At 36.1% G+C, this 25,948-nt stretch overlaps 1 protein-coding gene across 1 annotated transcript in view; it reads right to left on the reverse strand.

The window, feature by feature from the left end:
- The window catches only part of CUNH8orf34 (chromosome unknown C8orf34 homolog), a 146,941-nt gene that overhangs the window by 99,046 nt on the left and 21,947 nt on the right, over positions 1–25,948 (reverse strand). The window contains exons 3-5 of the mRNA XM_029959369.1: positions 24,896–25,027; positions 17,908–18,036; positions 5,009–5,051 (exon numbers count right to left, since the gene is read on the reverse strand). Coding sequence (XP_029815229.1) covers positions 5,009–5,051; positions 17,908–18,036; positions 24,896–25,027 — 304 coding nt within the window. The remainder of the gene's footprint in view (positions 1–5,008; positions 5,052–17,907; positions 18,037–24,895; positions 25,028–25,948) is intronic.

Genomic DNA, 25,948 nt, shown 5'->3' on the forward strand with positions numbered 1-25,948 from the left:
GAGCAGAACTCCAAGAGCTTCTATTTTGACAGAACCAAATGCGACCCAGGCCCTGGATCCAATTCACTCAACCTTGTTGGTTTTTTCTGCTTTCTGCAATGTGCCTGTGAGTGCATTACCACATTCCTCTCTACAGAGTTGTCCATCACTTGACTAATTCACTTTTACATGATGTCTGTTTTCTGCAAGGACCACTGAAAATTGAATACAGATCATACAGAAGAGAGAAATCTGAGGAAAACACCACAGCTTTGGAGATATCAGGATATCTAGCCAGTGCTGTTCTGTTCTTATGTACTTACATTTTGTGCATTTATTTGGAGCTGTGTCATAGTCAGGGCAGGTAGACTACATGACAGTCACCTTTGGGCTCTTGACAAGCATAAACTGTCACTGGTGTGACTACCATCATGTGCTTATGAGCTTAGAAAAAGGATTGCCCACAATGCCTTCATTAAGATTGCCCACAACCTTTCTGAGGTTTATTCCTTCTATTCTAGCTATTTGCTTCCTTCTCTTTCTCCCTAAGATAATTTCTAATAATGAATAAAAAATGGTTCCTGAAAGTCAGAATATCTTAGTGTCCATCTTGCTAAAAGCTTTCAGCGTCTTAAGTGAAAATGAAAAGCACCTAAAAATGTATCCTTTTGTCAGTACCTTAAGTTTTTTCTGACACTGTACACTACACCATCAACATATGAATAAGTAAACCATGAATGCTGCAACTGTCCTTGTTATGCTAATTTCTTTCCTAGGCATTTTAGGGATTAAAGTAGCAGTTTCATACTTCACTTAATAGAAATGTAATTTACATTACATAGTCATGCTTTGCCTTACTTTATCACCTTGCTTTACTTTTTGCATCGTGTTAGATTAGTACACCACAGTTTCAGTGACCTAATTTATTGTCCTCCTTTCAACTATATAAGCAGCCACAGTGAAAACAGTAAATGGAGAATCAGAGACAGCTCTATTCAGAACATGAGGATGTTTCTTTGGCACTATTTCAAAGGCTGCAATAAATTCAGATGAAGTATACTGTTCTCTAACAAGTTTTTTTAGTTTTGGGTTGGGGTGTTTTTGGCTGGTTTCTTTTTTTCATATAAATCTTACAATCTTAATTGATTTCCAATCTATATTCCCCCATAAATAACAAGAGATTGACAGTGACATTAGTGGGCACAGAAATATTTTCAGGACAAGTAGGTATTTAAATCTGCAATAAATGAACTGAGAGCACTATTTCATGGAGCAGCCCACGTGTTATCCTCTTATCCACATCACTGGCTACCAGTTTGACACACTCAACCTTCCTTTATGTGGAGACTAGGAAAAGAAGGGAAAGATTGCAAGACAGCTGAATCTCATCTTCACATTGGGCTGAGTTGTGGTTGCTGAATGCAACCTCTACCAGAGAGCAAAACATTTTTATATCCATTTATTTATGCATCATTTAAAAAGCCTGGTATTCCTATTTTCTGATATGGATTTTAAGGGAATTTCCATCATTAGAAATACTTTTAGGTGAGAAGAAATGTTTTTGGGTTTATGACATAAGAACAGTTGTTTCATCTATTCTATTAATCTATGTTCACTGAAGTAATATTACATATGAGAAGAAAGTATACGCTAGACAGCACAGAATATTTTTTAATATTAACATTGAGGGTCAAAATCTGTTATAAATTTTTTGATCTTCCCTTGAGTTTGCTTGTGGATCTCTAACACTTAGATGTCTCCCATTATTAATGTTTAAAGTGATTGAGAAACATCATTGGGTATTTGGGATAAATTTCACAACGTTATGGCAGGTCTCTCCCATCACTGTTTTTTGTGAGAATTTTTTTTCACCCTAGAATTCTGTGAATTTCAAAGAAAGGCTAACTTCCTAGCTCTCCTTTGTTTACATTAAACTCTTCACATTATGCATAAAGGTGTGTAGTTTCCTAAAGCTCTTCAACAGTTTCTGTTCAGTGGTACGGAGGGTGAGTCAATTCAGAAATTTGTATTATATTAACTCTGCACTTTAGTTTTAAAATATGTGAGTCACAAAGCATCCTTTCTTATTTCCTTTCCTTACACAGCATACTTGAGTGCCAGTCTCTGATTTTACATAGCTTCTATGGTCTAGAGATGCAGGCTGAGTCAAGAGAGAGAGAACACTGCAAGTCTGAAGTAACTGAGATGAAAAAGAACGGAATCTATACAATAAATCTGTTTTAAATGCAGTCATTATAGGACTATTTTTTTTTTTGCAAGGTTACTAGTGGACTCATGAGTTTTATGAGACTAAGTCAAAATGAAAGATTCCATTTTGACTGAAAGACTGACCTTGTCTGCCTGTATTTTCTCTCTCTCAGACTAAAGCCCTAAGTACTGATACAAAGCTAATAAAAGCAGATATTTGACACGAGTCCATTTAAAGGAAACACCCTTCCACAAAAGTCATTGTAATTCAGAGCAAACTGGTTTTCCAAATCCAAATGCTCGAGTAACTAAGCAACTAACTAACTAACTGGATTACTTGGAGGAGGACTTACATCAACCAACAATACTGATTAAGTACTCCCCTGATGAAGGCAGCTGCGTTACTAAAGCCAGAAAGAAGTAATTTAAAAAAATACACAATGAGGAAAAAAAATAGAGGAATATACACATGTATTCTCTGTTTTCTCCAGGTTCATAATTTAAACCACAGACAAAGCATCAGGATTATGGGCTCTGTCCTAGTCCCCCAGATATTCCAGATCATCAGGAAAATAAAGCGAGGAAGAGTGTACAGAAGTTTATTACTGTGTTTAGTTTTATGTCTCTCATAACACCTATGCAATGTCAATGTTTTAACAGAATCCAATGCCAAGTTTGGCCATGCTATTCTAGACCCATGACATGCACCCGATGGGTTAAATGGTTAATCCAAATCACAGATGAATGTGGTTTCAAAAAATGATTCAATGCTGCCACAGCCTAGACAAGAAGTTCTAGTATCAGCATTCATTTCTGGGATAGGAATTACAACTTGGCTACATTTATATCTGAAAAATAAACATCACCTGTGAACACATTCAGAACACATTCTCTTTAACTTTAAAACAACCATTATCAGGTAGTCTTTGGCTGCTTTTCGTTCTAGCCAAGTAATACATGCAGAAACAAGTCACAGGAACATTTCAGGAATTAGCTTCCTAGGAATCATTCCCAGGAGGCAGGACTCCACAAAATGGTCCTAGCTATGCTTATATTCTTAAGACAGAACTAGATTTTATGTTCATTAAAAATCCCTAAGGGTCCAAACAAGAAATAAAAATGAAGATCACTAAAGCCCGTGGAGATGAAAAATCACTCCTCTAAGTCTGTGCTGAAAGCCTGTTGAGCAATGCTGCACAAATGACACATGTCAAGAGCTTAATTGTTTGGGGGTTCATTTATTTTACAAATAGCTTCTGACTTCAAGAACGTTCTATTTACCTGTCCTCATCAGAAACATACATTAAACCAGATGCAGTATTCCAAAGGTGTCAGGTAATGCATGCTATTGAATGTACATACCGTAATTCCAAGTTTTGTTTCAAAAATTCAGAAATACCCAAAAGTACTTCTCACGATGGAAGGTCCCTCAAAATCCATATTAGAAAACAGGAATACCAAGCTTTTTAAATGATGCATAAATAAATGGATATACCTTTCAATTTTAAATTATAAACAATTAAGTAAACAAACAGTAACCAAAAAAAAATTATCTCTTCGCTCAGTGTGGATCCTGAGGAAAGTCCCAAATTATGTTCCCCATCTCAGTTTTCACACTGGATAATTAAATATAAAAAAATTAATGTTTTTGAGTAATATTATAGTTAAAGAAAATTAACAGAAATTATATCCTAAAAATAGATGTAAAAAGTGTTGATAACAGGCTCTAGCCCAAAATGTCTTTTCCTCCCACAAACAGTATTTTATAGGTTTTTTGCAACAAACAAAATGAAATGGAGTTCTTCATAAGTATTCTTAAAGGTAAGGGTTCTAATGGAAAGGCTTTCCAGTCATTTTTATCATCACTTCTGAACACAGTTATGAAAATAGTAGGAAAGAAGACTTAAGCCATAGTTTTGAAATGGCAGCCACATATGCTCATGACTACATGGTAACAGTGATCAGTCTTGTCTAACTGGCCTTCCTTGGAGAACGCAGTGGAGGTATTTTATATGCACTTGTGTCAGAAAGATTTGTGTCCTCATTTTACCAGTAGAAAGAAAAAATATTTTTTAAAAAAATGTGTTCTATATTAAGTATTATTCCTGTGTCTTATGTACCTTTTGATCTCATTTCCCTTACAGCAATTGTTTCCGACACCAAGAACACAACCCAAGATTCTTGGCACTTGAAGCATACTGCTGTTCACAGGTGAGAATAGAGAAGATAAAGGTGCTCTGTTTCCTTTGGTAATTTGAAAAATTAGTTTGATTACTCTTTCAATGTAGCTTATTACAGCTAAAACTAAAATTCATATTAACTGTGTAATGTATCAAAAGGGACTGAGGAGATCATTGTTTGTTGCATTCAACAAGGAGGTAAAGACTGATTTTTATGCCCTGTGCATTCCTGATCAAATCTAGAAACAAAAATAATTCCTAAATATTTTCACAAATCATATCTGGGAATGTAGGATTCATGACTTCATGAACAAAAGGTATTTAAGGCTAAATGTTTCCAAAAGTACAAAAAGTAACCCAACAGACTGTACTAAGCAAAGATGGTGTCATGATTAAAAAGTATTTCCATGGCCTCATTGAGAGTCTCTCAAACTCAGTGAGAGTTTTTTTCTGTACTTGACAGCCCTTTCCAGTCAAGCTCTTGATGTATCCACATATACTCTACTTACACAGCTTTCCATACCTAAACTTCCTCTGAACCCAGCAGAACTGAAGTCTGTATGCCAGGACAGGGAGATGCAGCTCTCATTGCCTAAAATTATCACAATCATCTGTCTCTTTGTACTGTTCATTAGGTATACCTTATCAATCTTACCTTCTCAAGTTCATCAGAAACAGCAATGCCTGAAAATGAAACAGATTGGAAAAAAAAATTTAGAAACATGCTTTCAATAATGTCTTCTACTACAGTAAGTAAAAGTAAGGTTTAATCTGAAAAGTTTACATATTGTTCTCTGCATACTGCTGTACCATACAATGTGCCATATTTTGTTCCACTAGTGAAATTGCCTGGAAACAATATACTTTTATATCAGCTGCAATATTACCAAAATGAGTTTTTAAAAAACTATGGAAATGAAAACAGCAGACGTGCCAGTAAAGTGACAAGAAGGTTAAGTGCAATTCTACCTGCTTTCTGAAACTAAATCAGCAACATTGTATTTACCAATGGACACCTTATTACGCAAATCTCACCCTGACCAGCATGCATAACACATCTTGCTGCAACTGGAGGGCAATTGGACATGACTCTTTTATCTTTCTCCGTAGTACATTGTAGAAATTATTCTGTAAAAACAGGTGGAACTTTGGAACATAAAGTAAAATTTCCCAACAGAATCCAAAACAATTTTTCTAAATCGTCTGAAAAAGAACTTGTATATTTGCTCTTGTCCTTTCTGCTGATACCTGCCCATGTCTTTCCTATACTTTCTTCCATCATGTCATCTAACTCTTTTAAGTATGATAATCCTGTAGAACATTAAATATACACAGCTGGTCTCAGAATTTTTAATAGGCCTGCACATATCATATCACAAGCAGTTATCAAGTAATTATACATTTAATGCTATCATGTTGAAAATTCAGATACATTGAAAACAAAGCATTTCCCAGATTCCTACGAGGCTTGATAAGAAACACTTCCAGGTTAGAGCTTCAAAAACCAAGGACAAGTTTCTCCTGGTGGTGAAACTAAAGTGGAGACACATCCATGCATAGGAAGATCACACACTTCAATGTTACATATAAGCATGTAAAACTGAAAAACATCCATACTTTAAATGAGTGCTTTTTGTAAAATGCTTTTTGTTTGTATGTGCTGTAAATCACATTGCTTGCCAGAACTTATTTTGAATTTAGACAAGACTAAGCTGAGTAACTGAATTGACCAGAATGCCTCAAATTTCTTCTTTACGAAATAGGAAGCAGTCGCAAGACACCAAAATTAATTGTATTTCTTAGACAAGCATGCAGAGAGTTAGCAGTTTCTGAAGACACGTTGCCAAAATAAAATTTTACAAGTTTAGAAAACTTTTATTTTTGCAATCATGGAATTAAACCTGCAAACTATTTTTAGCTATCTCTCTCTAATGGGTCATCAAGAGGAAAAATAAAGGATTCTGGGGAAGAAATTTTATCAGGAGCTTATTACAGCAATCTTGACATGATGAGTCTTCTGGAGGTGGTATTTACCATACTGTCAGCCACACAGTTATGTCTTGAGCCTCATTATTATTAACAGTACTCTTTTAGTCACTGATAACACAACTCCATTAACAGAGACCAGGATAAATAACCCATAAAACGTTGGGTGTAAAAATGCTTCTTATTTCCTTCCAAGACTCTACTGCACCACACAGTTAGTGCGTGCCCATCTCTTACCAATTTTTTTTGCAGTTGCCAAACTCACAGGATATCACGGCTGAACTTGAGAGGAGGGGGGATTTGCAGTGTGCAGTAGACAGAAAATCACAAGAGAGAGGTAATTTTTTTAGTGGAATAATATGGACTCCAATTTTCAGAAAGCAGCTCCTCAAAAAATTCAAACCCTTGTGTATTTAGGATAACATTAAAAAAAACAAAACCAAAAAAACCCCACAACCACCAAACCCTTAATCCAGAATGCTGAGATTGCAACTAGAGATATTGTCATCGTCATTATACAGGAGTATTTAGGATTTCTGTTAATTTCTTAGCCCTTCACAGACTCCTGACTTTTCAGTAGTCAAATAGTTTACTGTCAGTTACTTTACTTTCAAGTAATAAACCGACAATTTAAAATAGTTAAATTTCTATAAAGTATTAAAATAGTTCAATTTCTAAAAAGTAGTGGTAGTGATGGTTGCTATCTCCAGTTCATGTAATTGCTAGTATCCAGACATCAGTACTTTTCAAAAAGAAAACCCTCTTGTCACTTATTTGTGACAAGTATCTGATTTTGCTCTCTGTACTTCAGTTATCTTCAGCTTTTTGTCTGTGGCTTTCATACAACATAATAGAGAAAATAGAAATTTTATTTTTATACACTCTAAATAAGAAAATGTCATTGTAAAATCACCGAATACTAGAGACAAAGGGACAGCCCATTCCATGAAACTACTCTAAATGGAAACAGCAATGGTTCAGTTTTAGACAAAACATTCACAGGTGTAGCCAAAATGTCTATACACTAAAAACTTTTAACCTGACAATTTAGTCAATTCTTCAAACTGTAACTCTTTTCCATCAAAACTTAATCCTAATCACCAAAAAAAACTCTAACACCAGAAAAACTGACACATCTAGTTTATTCAACCTTAAATCCCATGGCTTTGTTAGAATATATGTTACCACGAACAACTATTTCTGACTTTTCTCCGTTTAGAGCATTTAAAGCCTGACTCTGCACAATGATGAATGCAGAGAATAGAAGTTTTAAGGGTGTGTCATCATTACTCTGCCTCAAGACACTGAGCAGTAGATAAGAAGGGGACTGTTAAAAATATTCTCCTTCCTTTGTTGGGAAAGGTCTTCTGATGTCAAAGGCATATCCACCAGAAATAAAGGAGTAATAAAGGAGCTTCACGCTTTCTCTTATAGCAGCTGTTTCTCACAGACATTTGCCATAGTTTTATATCATACTATGACTGACAACTATACACTCCTACCACTCTTACTAACCATTCCAAATAAAGGGGTGAGAAGTTTGCTTCCCACCATCAGCTAAGGCTCATGGATGAGGTTTACAGTGCGAATTAGTTAGGTAGTCAGTTGCCAATTTTATGTCTTTAAAAAAATCCTCCCTTTTAAAAGTAATTAAGGGTGCTGAAATTTGATCAGGCATCACAACTATCCAGCCCACTCAGCTGTCTGCTGAATCACACAGACAGATTCAGGGCACTTGTTTCTACTTTTGAGTGTAACAACCCTCTATGCTGGAAGAGTGCTGGAACAATGAAATAATTGGTCTGAACATGCTTCCACAATCCTTCAGAAATGCTCCAGAGCCACAACTACTGCTATGTCTGATCAGCAACAAATCTAGAGAGGGGCTGTTGATGGTAGCACAGATTCTCTCAAACAGATTCATCATTCTGTCACTAGCTTGGTTTTTGAAGGGAACTGGAAAAACAATGTACTCTCTGATTGCAAGAAAGGTCTGGCACACTAGGATTAAATGAAACATGATTAACAATGTAATAAAAATGTAATTTATTAATACTTATTATATTTTAGATAGTATTATTATTTTTTTTTTAAATTAGCATGGATTATTAAAACCATTCTTTACATAGTTATCTTAGATTTCTGTTCCCATCTTCTATCTCTATGACAATCTGCAGCAGCGCAATGGCAAGAATGAAGAAATAAATATAATAAATATACAGTGTCTTCTTTGATGTAAAAGCCACCTCTCAAAATACCTACACTATGTTTTAACAAAATAAAATCCCTTTTGAGTCCAGAACAAGTATCTTCCACAGTATAGACCTTCTGCTTAGGATATTCTGCTTCATTTCTAGTTTATCAAAAGAACTTTCTTTCTAAAGAAAAATTAACATTGTTAATAACAATTCCATGAGTCTTAAAGATGCCTAGCTCTTGCATATGCAGTTCTTAGCAGAAGAGTTTTATTTGTTATTGCTCTCCTGCAACAAATACAATTAATCCAGTTCTTAAAGCATCTCCACTCAGTGGTATTATTCCTCTTTGAAAAGAAATTTTTAGACTTTGATGTTCTCAATCCAACAGTATAATATTTATTTTCAAAACATAGGGCATCACACCAGGTCTTTTTGAAATAGAGCAACTGATGTCACCTACCAGGACCTGTGCAGGGCATTTGATATGATCCCACACAACATTCTTGTCTCTGATTTGGAGAGACATGGATTTAACGGGTGGATCATTCAGTGGATAGGGATGTGTCACACTTAAAGAACTGAGTTCAATGGCTCAATGGCCAAGTGGAAATCAGTGGTGAGTGACATTCCTCAGGGGACAGTATTGTTACTGGGGCTGTTTAATATCTCTGTTAGTAACATGGACAACAAGATCAAGTGCACCCTCAGCAAGTTTGCTGACAACACCAAGCTGTGTGGTGCAACTGACAGGCTGGAGGGAAGGGATGCCATCCAGAGGAACTTCGACAGGCTTGAGAGGTGGGGAGGCTGTGTGAACCTCATGAAGTTCAACAAAGCCAAGTGCAAGTTGCTGCAGCTGGTTCAGAGCACTCCCAAGGACAAGTATGGGCTGGACAGAGAATGGATTGAGAGTAGCCCTGGGTAGAAGGACTTCTGAGTGTTGGTGGATGAGAAGCTGGACCTGACCCAGCAAAGTGTGCTCATAGCCCAGAAAGCCAACTGTGTCCTGGGCTCCATCAAAAGCAGCGTGGCCAGCAGGTCGAGGGAGGTGATTCTCCTCCTCTACTCTGCTCTCATGAGACCCAGTCTGGAGTACTTGTGTCCAGGTTTGGGGACCCCAACACAAGAAGGACAGGGACTTGTTGGAGCAAGTCCAGAGGAGGGCCATGAACATGGTCAGAGGACTGGAGCACCTCTCCTATGAAGACAGGCGGAGACAAGTAAGGTTGCTCAGCATGGAGCGCAGAAGGCTAAGGGGATATCTTATAGCAGCTTTTCAGTACCAAAAAAGGGCCTACAAAAAGCTGGACAGTGACATTTTACAAGGGCATGTAGTGATAGGACAAGGAATAATGGCTTCAAACTGAAAGAGGTTAGATTTAGATGAGATATTAGGAAGAAATTCTTTACTGTGAGGGTGGTGAAACAGTGAAACAGGTTGCCCAGAGAAGTTGTGGATGCTCCATTCCTGGAAGTGTTCCCAGACTAGATGGGGCCTGGAGCAACTTGATCTAGTGGAACATGTCCCCCTCCATGGTACGTGCAGTGGAACCAGATGATCCTTAAGGTCCCTTCCAACCCAAACCATTGTATGATTCTATGAAATGGCAAGTCATAAAATCCCTGCCTGCTGCATTATTCCTGATCAGCTTTACAGTAGCTTAAAAGCTTGCAATATTTTCATATGCTATATGAAATTACAGAATTTCATATAACACCTGAAATCATAGAACTGGTGATCTGATAAGAACGAAAGTTGTGAAACTTCAGAGACACCTACAATTTTTGCTTTTATTTGTAGTCCTTCAATAATTACAGGAAGAAATAACACGAAATAAAAATTTGTTGGTTTTTTTTTTAAGACTTAGATTTTTCTAATGGCACAGTGTAATCTGACAAATTCAATGCGTAAGAAAGATATCTGTAAGAAAATAAAATGCTACAACTTTAACATATGCCAGACTACCATTATTCAACTGAATGGGAGGAAATACTTATGCATTCTTCTAAACATCCAGAAGATGGCCACAAAGCTCCCAATAGCCAGATTTCCCTACCTGCCAAATGAAGTCTTCTGTATTTACTTGACACACAGGTTTTGACATAGAGACTTCAGACATACTAAGACAACCCCAGTGCAACTCTGACTAACTTGACAGAATTCATTCTCAGGATCAGTCTAAGCCAGGGAACTTCTGGATGGCTGGACTGTCAACCTCACAGCGTATATCACAGGTTCTGTAAAAAACTCCAGGACAGAAACAGCATTATTGTTCCACCATTATTAATAGCGCAGCTTTGAGCACAAACACAGAAATACTGTATCATGTATCAACTGCTCAGCAGTTAACTTTCCCAATGCATTCTCCTACTCCTTGTAAATCAGGGGAAGCATATGTTCTTTCATTAGTGGGACAGGCCACCTTAGCTGTACTTGCATATCCCATGTCAAGACCTTTTGCCATACTGCAGCTGGCAGCATAGTATATTCTAGTCCCTGTGCCTGCTTGGACTATGTATTGAACACTAGGTAAATTGAAATTATTTCTTTCACACCATCCCTGGATCATAAAGAACATAAAATGGTTGCTCTGATTTACCAAACAAAGCATTCACCCCCCCCCAAAAAAGTACACGAAAAACAAACCAGCTCAGTCATTTCTGTGTAGGAACTATGGAATATGTTTGTCCTTGACTGTCATAAGAGGCACTGTTATGATGTTTCCTTTGCCTACACTGAGTCATTTTACCACTTTCAAAATTAGACATATTTCCTCCAGTAGTAACTTAGATTTTCTATGAAGGCATATTGAATTGAAACCTCAGAGTTTTTACCAATGAGGGCTGTGTGCCCTTATACTATTAAGCAACTACACATCAGGTTTCTGTAGAGGTATCCATAATATTCCTCCCAACACCTAGCCATACTAGAACAAAGGAAACTGTCATCTACAAGGCACCACACATCAACATATCAGCACACTATACATCTTGTAGTCACTATCTAGAAAACATGAATTTAATCTCCCTTCTTTGTAGTGGCTTTCAAAAAAAAACATAAAAAAACAGCTAATCCCTAGCAAAATAATCTCTGCTTTGGACTTGCAGCATTTATATATCCAAATGTCTGAGTGACTCCAATGGAGAATACAGGTTTCAGGATTAGGTTTAGTGACTAACACACTGAATTATGCAAAGACAGGGAAATAAAATGCAAAGTACCCACCAAATATTATGTCCTAGAAGATCTCCTAGGCCAAGGTCATCTCAGAAGAGAATAATCAACAATGCAGAACCTTCCAGAACTCTTGATTTTAGGGAAAGGTGTACACTCTAGTAAGTGGGTTAAGATGGAGAACCTGCAGCATCCAGATGCCAAGGGCAGAGTCACAGCTTATGTCCTGTTACCCCATGAATGCCAACCCCCTTGTACTAAAAACTAGTAAGTTCCACATCCAAGATGACAGTCACACAAACCTAAATTCTGCATTAGGGAAACTTCTAGCAAGCTAAATACTGTTCCAGAAAACGACACTAACTATAAAAGACTTTAGTCCTGAAACTTAGAGTAGGTTGGAGCTGAATGGCAAATACCTTCACAAAGGTAATTAAAATCTTAATATCTGTAGGAAAAAGATACTTAAAACTGAAGTAGTGGCTATCTCCAGGCCATGCAAGCCCCAGTATATAATTGAATAGCAATAATTATGTTCATATTCTTCCTGTTTCAATCTCAGAAAATATCATTACTTTGTATTATTACTCATACTTCATACTAAAAGCAAATGGATTTTATGAGCAAAGGCAGTATCACATAACAGCTGCAGTACTGAGATAAAATTATCTTCCTTAAAGGTTTGATTGAGCTTATCTAAAAATGTCGATCTCAAAATAAGTCACAAGCATTGATCTCACACAAGAATAACATGATTTTAAAGTTCAGACTGAAGAGAGGGCAGGAAAAATCCTCTAGACAAGACTAGTTTTGTGGTTCAATTAGCAAACACATTTAGGGCTAGATGATCAACTGATAATGGAGAAGTCATTTTTACAGACTCAAGTCCATTTCAGATAAACAACTGTGTACAATTGGAAAAGATTACTAAAGTATTATGTCTTAAAATAATGCCCCTCATAAGGTAATTGATAAAAGTCTACTTAAGTGTCATGTAGATACACTTTTGCAGTTATATCATTATCACCATCAGAAATGTCTGGCTTCAGTAAATGTTAATGGCATTTCATTCAGGTATATCTTCTATAACCGTAATGTAAATCATTAATAGTTTCCTATAGTGTAGAAGCTTCTAAATGAAACCCCATTCGAATATGTTTCAGAGACTACTAAATGCATTGAAGTAGATCATGATGTATATATTAAGCTTCTCACATCCCACACACTTGCAGGTTCACCCATAAAACTAAGGACATGATTTTAGTGGTTGTTAACATATTGTGATCTTTTTTAGAACTAGTTCTACCCTTGTTGTTATGAGATTTTTACTCTTGTTGCTTATCTTCTTCCCTGTAAAAGATAAACAGAACACATGCTTTTAGTTTCACTATTTAATATTTTTCTTAAAGAGGTAAGATCGTGTTTGTCTTTCTTAACCTATGCATAAACAATATCAAATGATTCTAACATTATGATAAATAACTGTTTGAGATACTCTGGAGGGACTCGAGATTTTTCATTCTTAGAGGCATTGAAGAGCCTGGACACATGGCCCTAGGTGAGCCTGCTTGAGCAGCAGGTTTGGAACAGCTGACTTCCAGTTATCGCTTCCAACCTCGGCCATTCTGTGATTCTATAATTCATTATGGTTTCAAGCAATATTTCCTACTAGACTGCACATTGTTTCCTTATTTACTGATTATTTATTAATTAATCCCCTTTGAAATTAAGAAATGAAAGAATACTGTTTTCCTGTTTGTTACCACTGTTTCTGGGATTCCCTCCAACTAACTGATTTGGATTCATTACCAAATACTTTTGGTTAATGTTAACTTACTACCATTTTCTGACCTTAAAATGCCTGTTTTGTAGTATACACCTAGCCTGAATAAGGATTCAAATGTTACTAACAAAACGTTGGTTATCTTCATTAAAAGGTTACATGTAATTATGAAAAAGTATCTATCTCACAGCAGAAGACATTGTGTCATCAAATGCTGTTACCATCTGTAAATTGAATCTCCAATATGCATACATTTTCAATATGCACTTTAATCCTTAACTTTTTGTTTAAAAGATGCAAAGTTGTTCACAAGGTATACAGACTTCACATCTAATTGCACCAAGCTCTCATTAATTTAGCCCTCATTTTTTCCCCACTCGAAACCTTCACTGGTTTCCATCTCGTTATCTATTTTTGCATCCGCAAAAAATGGAGGGTGAAGACAGGCATATTCATTAGCAAGATCCTTAGCTATATGGGAGATTTTAACTCTCTTTGAAGGCCAGAAGTTGAAATACAAGAGCATACATGGAACTTTTATTCCTTATGATCAGCAGAAGAAGAAAGATGACAGCAGTAAAGGTAAGAGACCTTGCAATAAAAGAAAATCAGATGTGCACAAGGGAAATGCAGTACATTCCTATATGTTGCTTCATAAACCAAAATCTCCCCTAAATCCAGTTCCAAATCGACTTCAATGACATACAGTTGACTGGAGAATCAAACAAAACCCAGCTTTTACAAGTGGGTAGGGCTCTGAAAAAATGGTATATTTAAATCATGAAGTTCCATCACGCTTAGACCATAATTACAACAATAATCTTCTTCAGACTCTCAAAACATTTAAGATGCTTTTAACTCTGTGTGTGAAGTCACTGTTGGTTTCTCAGATCTACTACAGCACAGAATTACTCACATTTTTTTTTGCTGGGGCTTGGGAGAAGGGGTCCAAATATAAGCAAGTTCAGTTTTAATCACTAGGACTGAATACACAAGAGATCAGACATCTAAGTGCCTGAGTCTCACCTTCCAACACTTACAGGCAGTTCTAATTTTGTGTGAAGTGCACAAGTTGCATAGCATCCTCCACCACATTAGACATAACATGCATGTAGGAAAATCTGACATAATATTATTGCAGGTACCTAGACTGCGTAGTAAATGAAGCAACTAGAGTTTAACTCACAGGCTGTGTCAGCTGCATAGCAGGCAACAAAGTCGTGGAAACTCACTACAAGATCCAAAGCTTATCTTTAAAAATGTAAACAAATTCTGGGACGTGATGAAAAATTCACTTAACTTCAAACATCTCATTTTATGTGTCACATTTCCCTGTCAAAATACTGAAGAATGAAATGAGAGGGCGCAGTACAAAGCCGCTGATAGTACATTGTGATCATTTGCATACTCAGCTATCTGTTGAGCACAGTGCCTGTCCCATACTGCTTCCAAACAAGATTAGTATCAAATGCAGCATTAGACTCATAACATGCTTGTAGAATCAAAAGCACTGACTAGCCTTCCCAAAACAAGCATCAACACTGGAGAAAGTAGATATGGGACCTTGTGATGGCTTTCATAAAATTCATCACATGGGACATTTGTTTGGGGACAGCACAGAATAAGTTTCATGTGTCTTATACTTCTAAAGTCCTAGACATGCCTGTTCATTGAAACCCCCTAAGAAATTTCAATGTGCGATCTGTATTCTGTATTTGGGAGAACAATAACAACACATTTATTTTCAAAATAGCATATCTTCTATTTTTACAGATTTCACATTTTTCATTTTGATTTTTTATCGTGCTGACATGAAAGAAATCACAGAAAAGAAATTTTATTTCCTGGAATGAACTTAAAATCAGCAATACGAAACCTAGAAACAAGGACATATGTCTTAGAATTAATCTGATGCAAGTGTTTAAATGATACAAACAAAAAGGTTAAAGCACAGAGTAACTAACAACTATCAAAGAACAAAAGAAGTCACAAGAAAAGATACTATAAATACACTAGGAAAGGAGGACAAAGTAAAATGCAGAACTATTACATCAAAGAGAAGGAAAGCAAATAAGAGATGGCACAAAGAATTCCCAGTGTTCAGTACTTTCACTGCTTCAGTCTAACAAAAAATTAATTGTGGCCAGATGCTTAACACTAGTGATTTTAAGAGGAAAATCTGCAAGCCAGACTAGTGAAAGCTGAAAGATATTCTGATGACTTAGATACATTCAGGTTGGCAGAATCTTGTGAAATTCACTCTAGAGCACTCAACTAACTGAAGAAGCCTCTTATCCATTAGCAACAGTCTTTCAGGAATAGAGAGGACAGAAAAGGGCAAATACCATATCTTTCTTGAAAAAGGAAAAAAGGAAGATGTGGGAAAGCCTAAATCAGACTGAAATAGCAAAAATCTTAGAGAAAACTGTTAAATAAACAATGTATCAACATCCAATGGAATAGAAAGGCGGTAAGAACGAGCCAACATGAATTTATCAAGAATGAAATGCATCACATCAGTCTAATTGCATTCTCAACTGGGAAACTTGCCTAGTGGATAAGAGGAGGAAGCAGATGCAAAATACTTCAGCTATGTGACTTTGTTTACTGTCCTGAATGATACTCTAGTAAAAAAAAAAAACTAGAAAACTACATTCTGGGTGAAATCACTGCAAGGCAGATAAACATCTGGTGGGAAAAAATGCACTTACTGAGTAGCTTTCAAGAGCTGGTTGTCAGATTTGAAATGGGATCATGAAGAGGTCTGACAATATTTCCATTAATGATCTGGATGAAGAAATAGAGAGCACATTCATAAAAGTGAACTTATTATCAGGCTCCAAGTGATTTAAAGCGCTCTGAGGGCTGGGATTCAAATTCCGTACTATCTTGATAAACCCTCAGAAAACATCAAATACTAGCAAGAAACAGTGAAGAATATTTCATTTGTGAAATAACACTGTGAAAATTGGCCTGTAACAACGCTGACCAGGTACATTGACCTGGTTCAAGCATAAGACCCAGAAGAGCTGAAGTGTTTTCCACTCTGGTCAGAAAACTCTGTGACAAAGAGAGGTACAGAATGCTGCAAATTGTATTTTAGGGATAAGGAAGCTAGATTGTGTGGAATCTACACAATATTCAGTAGGAAAGACATAGACTGAAGAGCTGATTTAGCCATTAATTACTGAACTCTCATATCTGATTGGTTTGTATCTCCTGACAGTGATTAAATAATCCTTTCTGAAACTGAAAATAATTGTTTCTGTATCTGTGTTAAGCTTGGTTACAAGTCTCTAAAGAAAAAAGACTTGAAAAGTACACTCACACCCATCACAGTAAAATGGTCAAGCAATAGTGAGGCTACAAATCAAAGATCCTGACTGGAATTGGTTTAGCTCCTCGCAAGCATATAGATTGATTTACTAGAAGTGTATTTGAAAAAAGCCCTATAACTATACTACTACCATTAATATAAATATGAAAATTTCTCAGAATATAATTCTTGTGATCAACCTAAAACATTTGGGAGAGAGGGAATTTGGGCAAACCAGTTTGGGTATTTGGCACAATTTTGAAAAATGCTGGCTCTCAAAATTCTCCTCAAAACAGATCTTCCATTTTTCATTCAGCTCTGTCTCTGATCTCACCATCTGCAAATTCTCCAGTGAATGAAGAATTGCCATGGATAAAATTTAATGAGATGAAAAAAAATATTTCTCTTTCAAGTATCTCCCAAATCACACCATTCCTAGTTTTTTATGCACCACGGCAAGGAGTACTTTTCATACTTTAATAACTGTTAGTAATATTTGTTCCCCCAAATGTACTTCAGAATTCTCTTCTACAGTAAAGAGAGAAAAAAAAAGTGTGTAAGGGATAATATGTGGCTTTTATTATGAAATAATTGGATTTCATGTTTCTGAGTATTTATTTGAGATGCTTTAAAATATTTTAATTGCTTTGAAAACTGGAAGAAACTGACTGGAGTCAAGGATGAAAGATAGCTAATTGTTTTTCAATGATAGGTCTGAACTCCATCAATGAGGCCAAAGTTTTACAAAGGTTAATCTAATACAACTGCTACCACCCAAAGAAGCAGTCTCCCTGCTGCATGTTCCCACCATTTCCATTAAACCAGCCTCTTCTGTCGATCTCTTTATGAGCTAATTCAGCTCACCTAACCAGCAGAAAACTAAAATAAAGGAGTGCAGTTTCAGTTTCCAGGAGGGCTACTGAATTATCTCAGACATTCTGTATACCTTATCAACAGGAATGTAACTGCTGATGTCAATGAACCTGGTCTTCACTGAATAGAAGACACCTTCCTGGTATATACTTCCAAATGACAATTCAGGCTGCATGGTTACATCAAAAAACTAAAATCAATGAACTTACTGCGAGACAGATTCTCAAGGGCTTTTCCAAGTTTTTTGCTCTCTTGAAGAATATGATTTAGTTCATCAAAATCATGGTTCTCCGGTTTTGTCTTCCAATCCCATTTAGGATGCTCTATTGACCTTGGCACTAAATATACACAGATATATAGATGAAGTTTAGATTTGGCAGTTCAGACTCCTACAGTAGAAAAAAAGCTGCACAATGAGTTTACAAACTCAAGTACCTTGAGTGGAAATTAATTATCTTCTATTTTAACAGTTGGAAATATTTTTTTTGGTCAATGTAAAGTGAAAATGAAAACATCTATGAACAAATGCATTCTTGGGATGATTCTTGGCATAGAATTAATTGGTAAACAGGAATAATTTATAACAATAACAAAAATAATACAATTAATGCAATAAAAATGTATTTAAACTACTGCATGTGAATCTACTTCATTTACAAGAGAATAGAATTGTGTGGCCTAGGGGTCAATAAGGAAGAATGTCAAAACAAAAATGAGTTATTGGTACTTTTGGCTTTGCTAGGTATTTTATCAGTAAGAAAAAAAAAATATTTTAGATACAGCTTTTAAAACAACATTTTTTTTTATTCCAAAAATCATGAAGTGTAGATAACACAGTTAATTAAAAACAGTGAAACAAAATATGTCCTTATCATCCATGCTGTACAGACTGCAATCTTTATTTCTCTACTTAAACAAACTCAGTCCTTGGGAAGCACAGTCCTGAGCTTACAGTCAGTTGCTCATTATCTATTACCAAGGCCTTTGATTTAATTTTGAAATAACAGTTTCTCAACTGCTGAGCTAACTTTACCTACAACAAAGAGAAGGATTGTCTGAGATATGTAGGACGCACAATGAACAGAGCTGCATTGAACAATTTGTAGAAATAAAAACAAAAACTATGCTGTTTCTGGAACTGCAGTTTAACATGTTCTTTTTGCCAGTGTTCAGAAGTAAGCAATCTACTGCCTTTGCCACCAAATGCAACTGTTGGATGGTCTCCAAACATAGGAGTCCCATGCTGAGAACTGCACATGCTGGTGTGAAGATGATGATGCCTAGTCCACCTTCCCACTAGAAAGGACCAGTTGCATTTATCAGTAGTTGCTAACTACTCACTTAAAAATAACTTCAAAGAAAAGCCTATAATGTCCAATACATCCTGGACAGCTTTGAAATTTTTGTTTACTATTTTGACAGTTTTCAACTAATTTATGCTTACAAACTTCATTTTCACTACATGCTAAGAAGGAAACTTACTAAGAAGGACTCCTACAGATTGTGCAAAAAAAGGTGATATGATAATTTGGAATTTCAGAGTGCTTTTATGATGGTGTGGGGAAATTATCCTCAGACATCACTGCTAGCTATTACAAAATGTGTTAAAAAATTGCTAATGAAATTTTCCTTATTGTTGACTTTCCTCTGTGTGAATACAGACTCTTCTCTACTTGAATCAACTCCAACAGGGAAGGTTGAAGTTAAACCAATAGTCATATTTTCCTGGTAAAGAAATAGGACAATGTTATGTTAAAGTCCTTCTTTCAGAATGAACACGATTCCACATAAACCAAGTCATCTTCAAACCAGACATCTATGAGAGTCTGAAAACCACAGTATATCCTGATCTGTAACACCCATTCAGGAACCTGAGTAACTATTAGTTAATATATTAGACTGCAATTACAGACATTCTCAAAGACAGAAGACAAAGGAGACATTAAAAAAGACCTACAGAGATAAGAATAGGAGGAAAGGGACACACAAACTCTCAATAAGGAGGAGGGAAGAGAAGGGCAAGTTATCGTGTCAGAGTCTGATTCTGCTCTGTGTTCAGAAAAGACAAGTAATATATTTCCTTCTGAGGACAATGGAAATAATGAGGCATAGTGGTTTCTTGTGAATAGATACAGGTATTAGAATAGGAATAGCCTCTCGTCAGATGGGCAGCTTGAAATTTTTGTTGATATTTATAAATGCCAACTACTACTACTACTACTTTATCATTCTCTGGTTTAGGAACTGCTCTGTCAATTAAAAGTTATGTAAATTTTTGCGTGAAAAAATTTACTCCATTCACAGATCCTAGCATATATAAATTAAACAGCACAACTTCAGTATTTCTCATCCTTTTTCTTATTTACAAAATGTTCCACTTAGTATTTTTTCTAAACTTTTTCTAATTGCAAAGATAAATATTTAGTAAACTAGAAAAGGAATTCTATAAATTCTCTCTATTCTCACTCACCTGTGTTTTATATTGAGGTCATATGCTCCTTTAATGCCTGCTTTTTCAGTCATCTTACCATCTCCCTTCAGCGTGCCAAAACTATATTCTACATCATCACTCGCAGTATGACAGACTTTTCTTTCCATGTTTTATACTGAACTCACCACAGCATAAAAATCTCACAGTACCACCAAAATACAAACAGGCAACAATTTAATATAGTAAAACCATGTACAAAGATGACCAAATCCAAGAGCATTGCAGAAAATTTCCACAAGCTAGAATTTGATATCATGTCAGTTTGAAACAAAACACATTTTTCAAAATACAAAAGGACAGAATTTTTGAGAAACCACATGATCTTAAAGCAAAATTTGTCATGGCACAGAAGCTGGATGAAACAAACAAGGGCATAAGTTCTGCTCTACAGCTGTGGAGTTCCAGTATCAGCAACTGCCAAGTATATGGACCAATTCACACCAGGAAAATGAGAGTATCAAGACTCTATCCTTGAAAGGTACAGACACTTGCTCAAGACACAGTGATTTGGTCCCTCGTTTCAGAGAAATGTCCTACAATCACAGGAAGCTTAGACTACTTCTCACTAGATGGATGGTAGGAAATCAGTCAAAAACACAGTGGAAATTTGCTCTGCATGGTGGTTTACTATCTGTCAGCTGTGTTTCAGTGAATCATTTTGCACTTCAGTGAAAATGTACCAAAACAGTCCTAAGTTTCAATAGAATTTATTTCAACAATGAGTTTGGCTCATTCTATAACTGAACCAGAACTGAGGGAAAAGTTAAACAGAATTAGAACTGACTGAAATTTTTATTACTTCTAGAGACCACACAGCTCTTCTTACTTACCTACTCTTCCAAATAATGAATGGATACTAAAAATTATTTAATTATATCATGTGGCACGTGTTTGTCCTTTCAAGTTCATTTTCTGCTTGCTTACAGATGTTTCTGAAGTATACACTTGTACCTTCTCAACTGTAGGATCAACAAGCACTGGTCATTTTCAATTGGATGGCTTTGTGTGAAGCATGCAGAACTGTAAAAAGCCCATACGACCCTTCTTTCAAATCTTTTCAAATACATGATCCTCATTGGTAGGTACGAAGCCCGTCATAATCATTTATGTGCATATGTCACTACACACTTAGTAAAATCCTTTCATTATATTCTGACCTTCATTTTTTTTATTATACTCACCCATTCCTCAAAGTTGTCATATCAGTAATTTTAAATCCCTCATTACAGTACCCACCTCAACCTCATCTCTGTTATTTGAGAGATTTATATATTATAGAACACTTTCTCATGAAATTATTTGCCTACAGTTCAGAAAATTTATTACACCTACATTGTAGCCCTTTGTATAGAAATACGTAAGGTTTCCATTTGTGGAGCTGACATTTCCCCATCTCATCTTAGGAGACCGGAAAGACACACTTGCCAGTATTTCTGATGTTCTGGTAGTGTGCCCTGCCAACAAACACACATCAGATTCATTCACAGGTGTGTTGTGAATTCTGTCACAAATCAGTACACCTTTATTTTGTACTGGATGATAGTACAAGATCAGTACTGGTTTTATCTACACATATATGTCTTTTCAAGACATGATTTGCAGACAAAATCAGACTAGTTACTCATTAAATCCTACATATCATTAATACATTATATGATCACCTTCAGCTCAAAGAACAAAACTATGTATATTATTATTGAGCATAAAATTATTCATGTATTTAAATCTCGTAATAGCATTCAGATTAGAGTTCTTTGATAATATAGCCAAACTGGTTTTCACAGTATCTGGATGTTAAGAGGCTAAGAGAATGACAGCCTACAGTTCTAGACTGAGCAAGAGCAACCAGAAGTACACAACACTGCAAACACAAATGGGATGTGGTGAGAATGCTGAACTGAAGCAGAGTGAATGATCTCTGATCTGATTTAATATGGAGGTGGTGAAGAGACCAACCTACTTTGCCTAAAAGTGTCTAACTGGGAAGCAAGAAGTCTGTTCTACAAACTATTTTGAAACTTCTGAATTTGTTCTTCAAATACAGAATGTGATTATCTAAACATTTCAATAAGTATATTTATACACACACACACAGAGCCATAGCTCCAAGCTTCTTCCTTGCCAGACAACAGCAGCAGTTTCTGCTTAATTCTGGTTTTGCACACACACCAAGTGCAAAAGGTAGAGGTCAGACCTCTTAGATATCAAGATTTCTTATTTGTGTGTCTCAGGTAGATACCAAGGCTTCTTATTTGTGTGTTTCAGGTGCAGCTGAGATCATAACAGGCAGGAGGAGGGACTGGGGGAATCTTTCAGCAAAAACGTTGAATGAACAAGGAAGTGAGATTTCTGGAGGAATAACATGAACACTGCAGTCAACATCACTGTTGAAGGAAAAAAAGATTTCCTAATTAAATAAATCAAATATCTGGATGTTTCCAAAGATTCCTATGAAATTACAGTTCTTAGTTCTGAATAAACTTACAAGTTCAGGATCATTTGAACAAGACAGTCATAAGACAAAAACTTTGCAACAGACATAATACATCTGATGGACTCCATTAAATTTTGGGCTTGTTTTGGCAGTTTTGGGAGGGCCTTTTTAGGTTCTTGGGAGTGGGGATTTGTTATTTTTAACACAAATCTGAGAGTAAATCTTCAAGTCTCAGCAGACGGAAAACATTCTGTTTCTCAGATAAGTCCCTACTAGCTCTTTGGAGAGGCTTTGGACAAAAATGTACAATGACACACAAAAATGTTTTGAGGTACAAGCAGAAGACACAAAACAAATGGAATATGCTATGCACATTTGGATAGAGCAATAAATGGCTTCTAAACACGTTTGCTTTCTGCTGATCTGCATAGTTGAAGGGGCACACAGTACCCACTGATTTTGCCATAAACCCAGAAAAAAAACATCAAAAGAACATCAGTATTAATCTAGTTGGCAGAAAATAAGAAGCAGATATGGCAAAAAGGCACATGGCTAAAACCAGCCTCTGTGATGGCAACTAAAATACCATCCTCCAGCAGAGTAGTTGATGGTGACAATGAAATCTCCCCTCAGCTTTTATTTCTTTCATCTCAAAAGTGAAAAACAAACACTGCTGGCTATACTCTTGCTACTGCAGCCTAGTATGCAGTTCACCTTCAGCGCTGCATGAGCACACAGCCACAGACTGGTTCGTATTCAAGTTCTTGCCTACCAGCACACCACATCTTTTTCTGCAAAGGTACTTTCTAGTCATTCATTTCCCCTTTTTTACTATTGCTCAGGGTTACTTCATCCAAGATGCAGGATTTTGAATTTGCCTGTGTTGAACTTCATGAGGTTCCTCTCAGCCCATTCCTCAGTCCTGTAACTCTGAATAGCAGCCCTGCTACCCAGAATATTATCAACCGCTTCCCACAATTTGGACTCACCTGCAAACCTAAAGAACATTCTACCTCATCATCCAGGACATTAAGAAATTCTTTTAAATGAAATTGGTCTCAGTACCAGTCCCTCAAACATGCCAGTAATGATAGATTTTCCAACTGGAATTTGCATTGCCAGCCACAGTTCCTTGAAGCTAACAGCTTGCATCAACTTTCCACACATCTTGTTGTCCACTTATGCAGTCCATATCTTACCAATTGAGTTTTAAGGATACTATGGGAAACTGAGAAAGGTTTTGCTATAAAGTCAAGGTATTAAGTATCCACTGCTCTTTCTTTGGTTACAGGGTCAGTTTTTTCACCAAAGAGGGCAACCATTTTGATCTGTTCAGACATTTATGATCTCATAAATCCATGTTTGCTGTTTCCAATCACATTTTCCTCCTTCTTGTGGTTAGGAACACCTTCCGGATAAATCTGCTCAATAACCTTCCCAGAGAACGAGGTTAGGCTGACCAGCTTATAGTCCCCAACATTTCCTTCTTGCCCTTCCTCAAAATCCATGTGATATTTGCATTTTTCTAGTTATCAGGAACCTCCCACAATCATTATGACATCTCACTGATGACCGAAAGGCCTTGCAATGACAAACTGTAGATATATTTATTTGTGAAAAAAATGAACATTAAGAATCAAGCTTAAAAGTTAAATTTCTTCAATAGCTAGTACACAGGAAGCATTGTATTTCATTAAGGCTTGTTGCCTCTATTTTTACTACTTCTATTTTACAGGTGATTGACAATATTCTCTTCAGCCACCCTATTTCTAATCTGCCTTTTCTTTCAGTGTACATTTAGATTCCTCCAGCAACTCTCAGAGCAGTACATCTGTTCTGCTGACACTGCCCCTATACCTTGAACAGTAGCTGTTCATAATTCACAGTTTTGCATTGCCTGATCCCCTGAAAAAAACCTGTTATTAGGACCAATATCAACAGAACAGATTTTACACATGCAAAATGGCATTGCAAATAAAAACATCAAGTCATAACTAGTATCCAAATACAAAATTGTGCATGACACCCAGAGATTAGTCTATTTTTTAAACCATCTATGTAGAATTCTATTGTATCTATAGATGACAACATCGGATATTTTAAAATATTCAGAATTCAAGTGAGAGTAAGGCAAGAATCAAACCCTTCTAACACATATACAGCCATCTCAACTGCTCATAGTTTGCTTTCCATTCTAATACTAATTCAACAGAAAAACATACTATGGTTTTGAAAGTATGCACAAATTGTTAATGTAGTGAAGCTTTCTTACATGACTTGGACTCCGGCGATGGTGGAGAAATGTTGGACACAGCAAGGTCGCTCTTCGACTTTTTGGGCTTTTTTGCATTTACCTGCCAAGGCTTATCATAACTTCTAAAATCTCTTCTTGTTCCTTTATTTTCTGTTAAAATAATCAAATCAGATAGTTGTAAAATTTGTAGGGTCATTTTCCCAAGACTTAATAAACAATTAATCCAAAAAACACAAGGTCTATCAGTTGAAACCAAAGACAGTTCTTTTTCTTCTTCTTTTTCTGATTTCTATTAAATTGAATATATTTATTCCATTTCCTAAATATCAAAATTTAGAAATTAATTAATAGGTTTTTAATGAAAAAGAAGTCTATGTTTTGTTATGAAGAAGTCCTTAATGTCCATTTATTTTCTTAAGTTTTACCACCTATGCTTAAAATCGTATATTTGATATAAATAAAAAGTTGATTTGTCAGTTAACCAACATTTTGACTATCAGCCAGCAACTATTTAAGCTCTACTATAGTCTGAAACAGTCAATTTTTAAACACAAAACTAACATTGTAATAGTAGCTTTTACCAGAACATCAAAGCTAAGATTTCTACTTTACAATCAAAGCAGATATTTTTTTCAGAATATTTTTAAATGCTTCTGAAGATCTGCAATCCAAAATTACACTAGAATTCATAAAGTAGCATAGCATCTTCTCATTAAGGGTTGGAATGATAGGTCGTTAAAAATATGTATTACTAAAGAAAATGCCCCGATAGAGGTTAATCTCTGGCACAAATACACCATGGGAGGGAAAAGGAAAACAAAGAAAAGAGAAAGTGAAAGCAAAGAGGACAGCAAAAAAACCCAAGAACTTTTATATGTACATACTTTCTCATTGAGAACTGGACTGTTTCCACTCTGTAACTACGACCCACACTCACATCATATGTACACAGGCTGAGGTGATAGCCAGTAACGTGTATTAAGTTTAGTATCTACTGGACAAACCGGATTTATTCTGCATGTTCAAAACCATAGAGTAGTACATGTTCAGTAGGTATATGTTCACTCAGGA

This window comes from Manacus vitellinus, unplaced genomic scaffold (genome assembly GCF_001715985.3).
Source record: "Manacus vitellinus isolate BGI_N305 unplaced genomic scaffold, ASM171598v3 scaffold_1_pilon, whole genome shotgun sequence".
Classification (NCBI taxonomy): domain Eukaryota; kingdom Metazoa; phylum Chordata; class Aves; order Passeriformes; family Pipridae; genus Manacus; species Manacus vitellinus.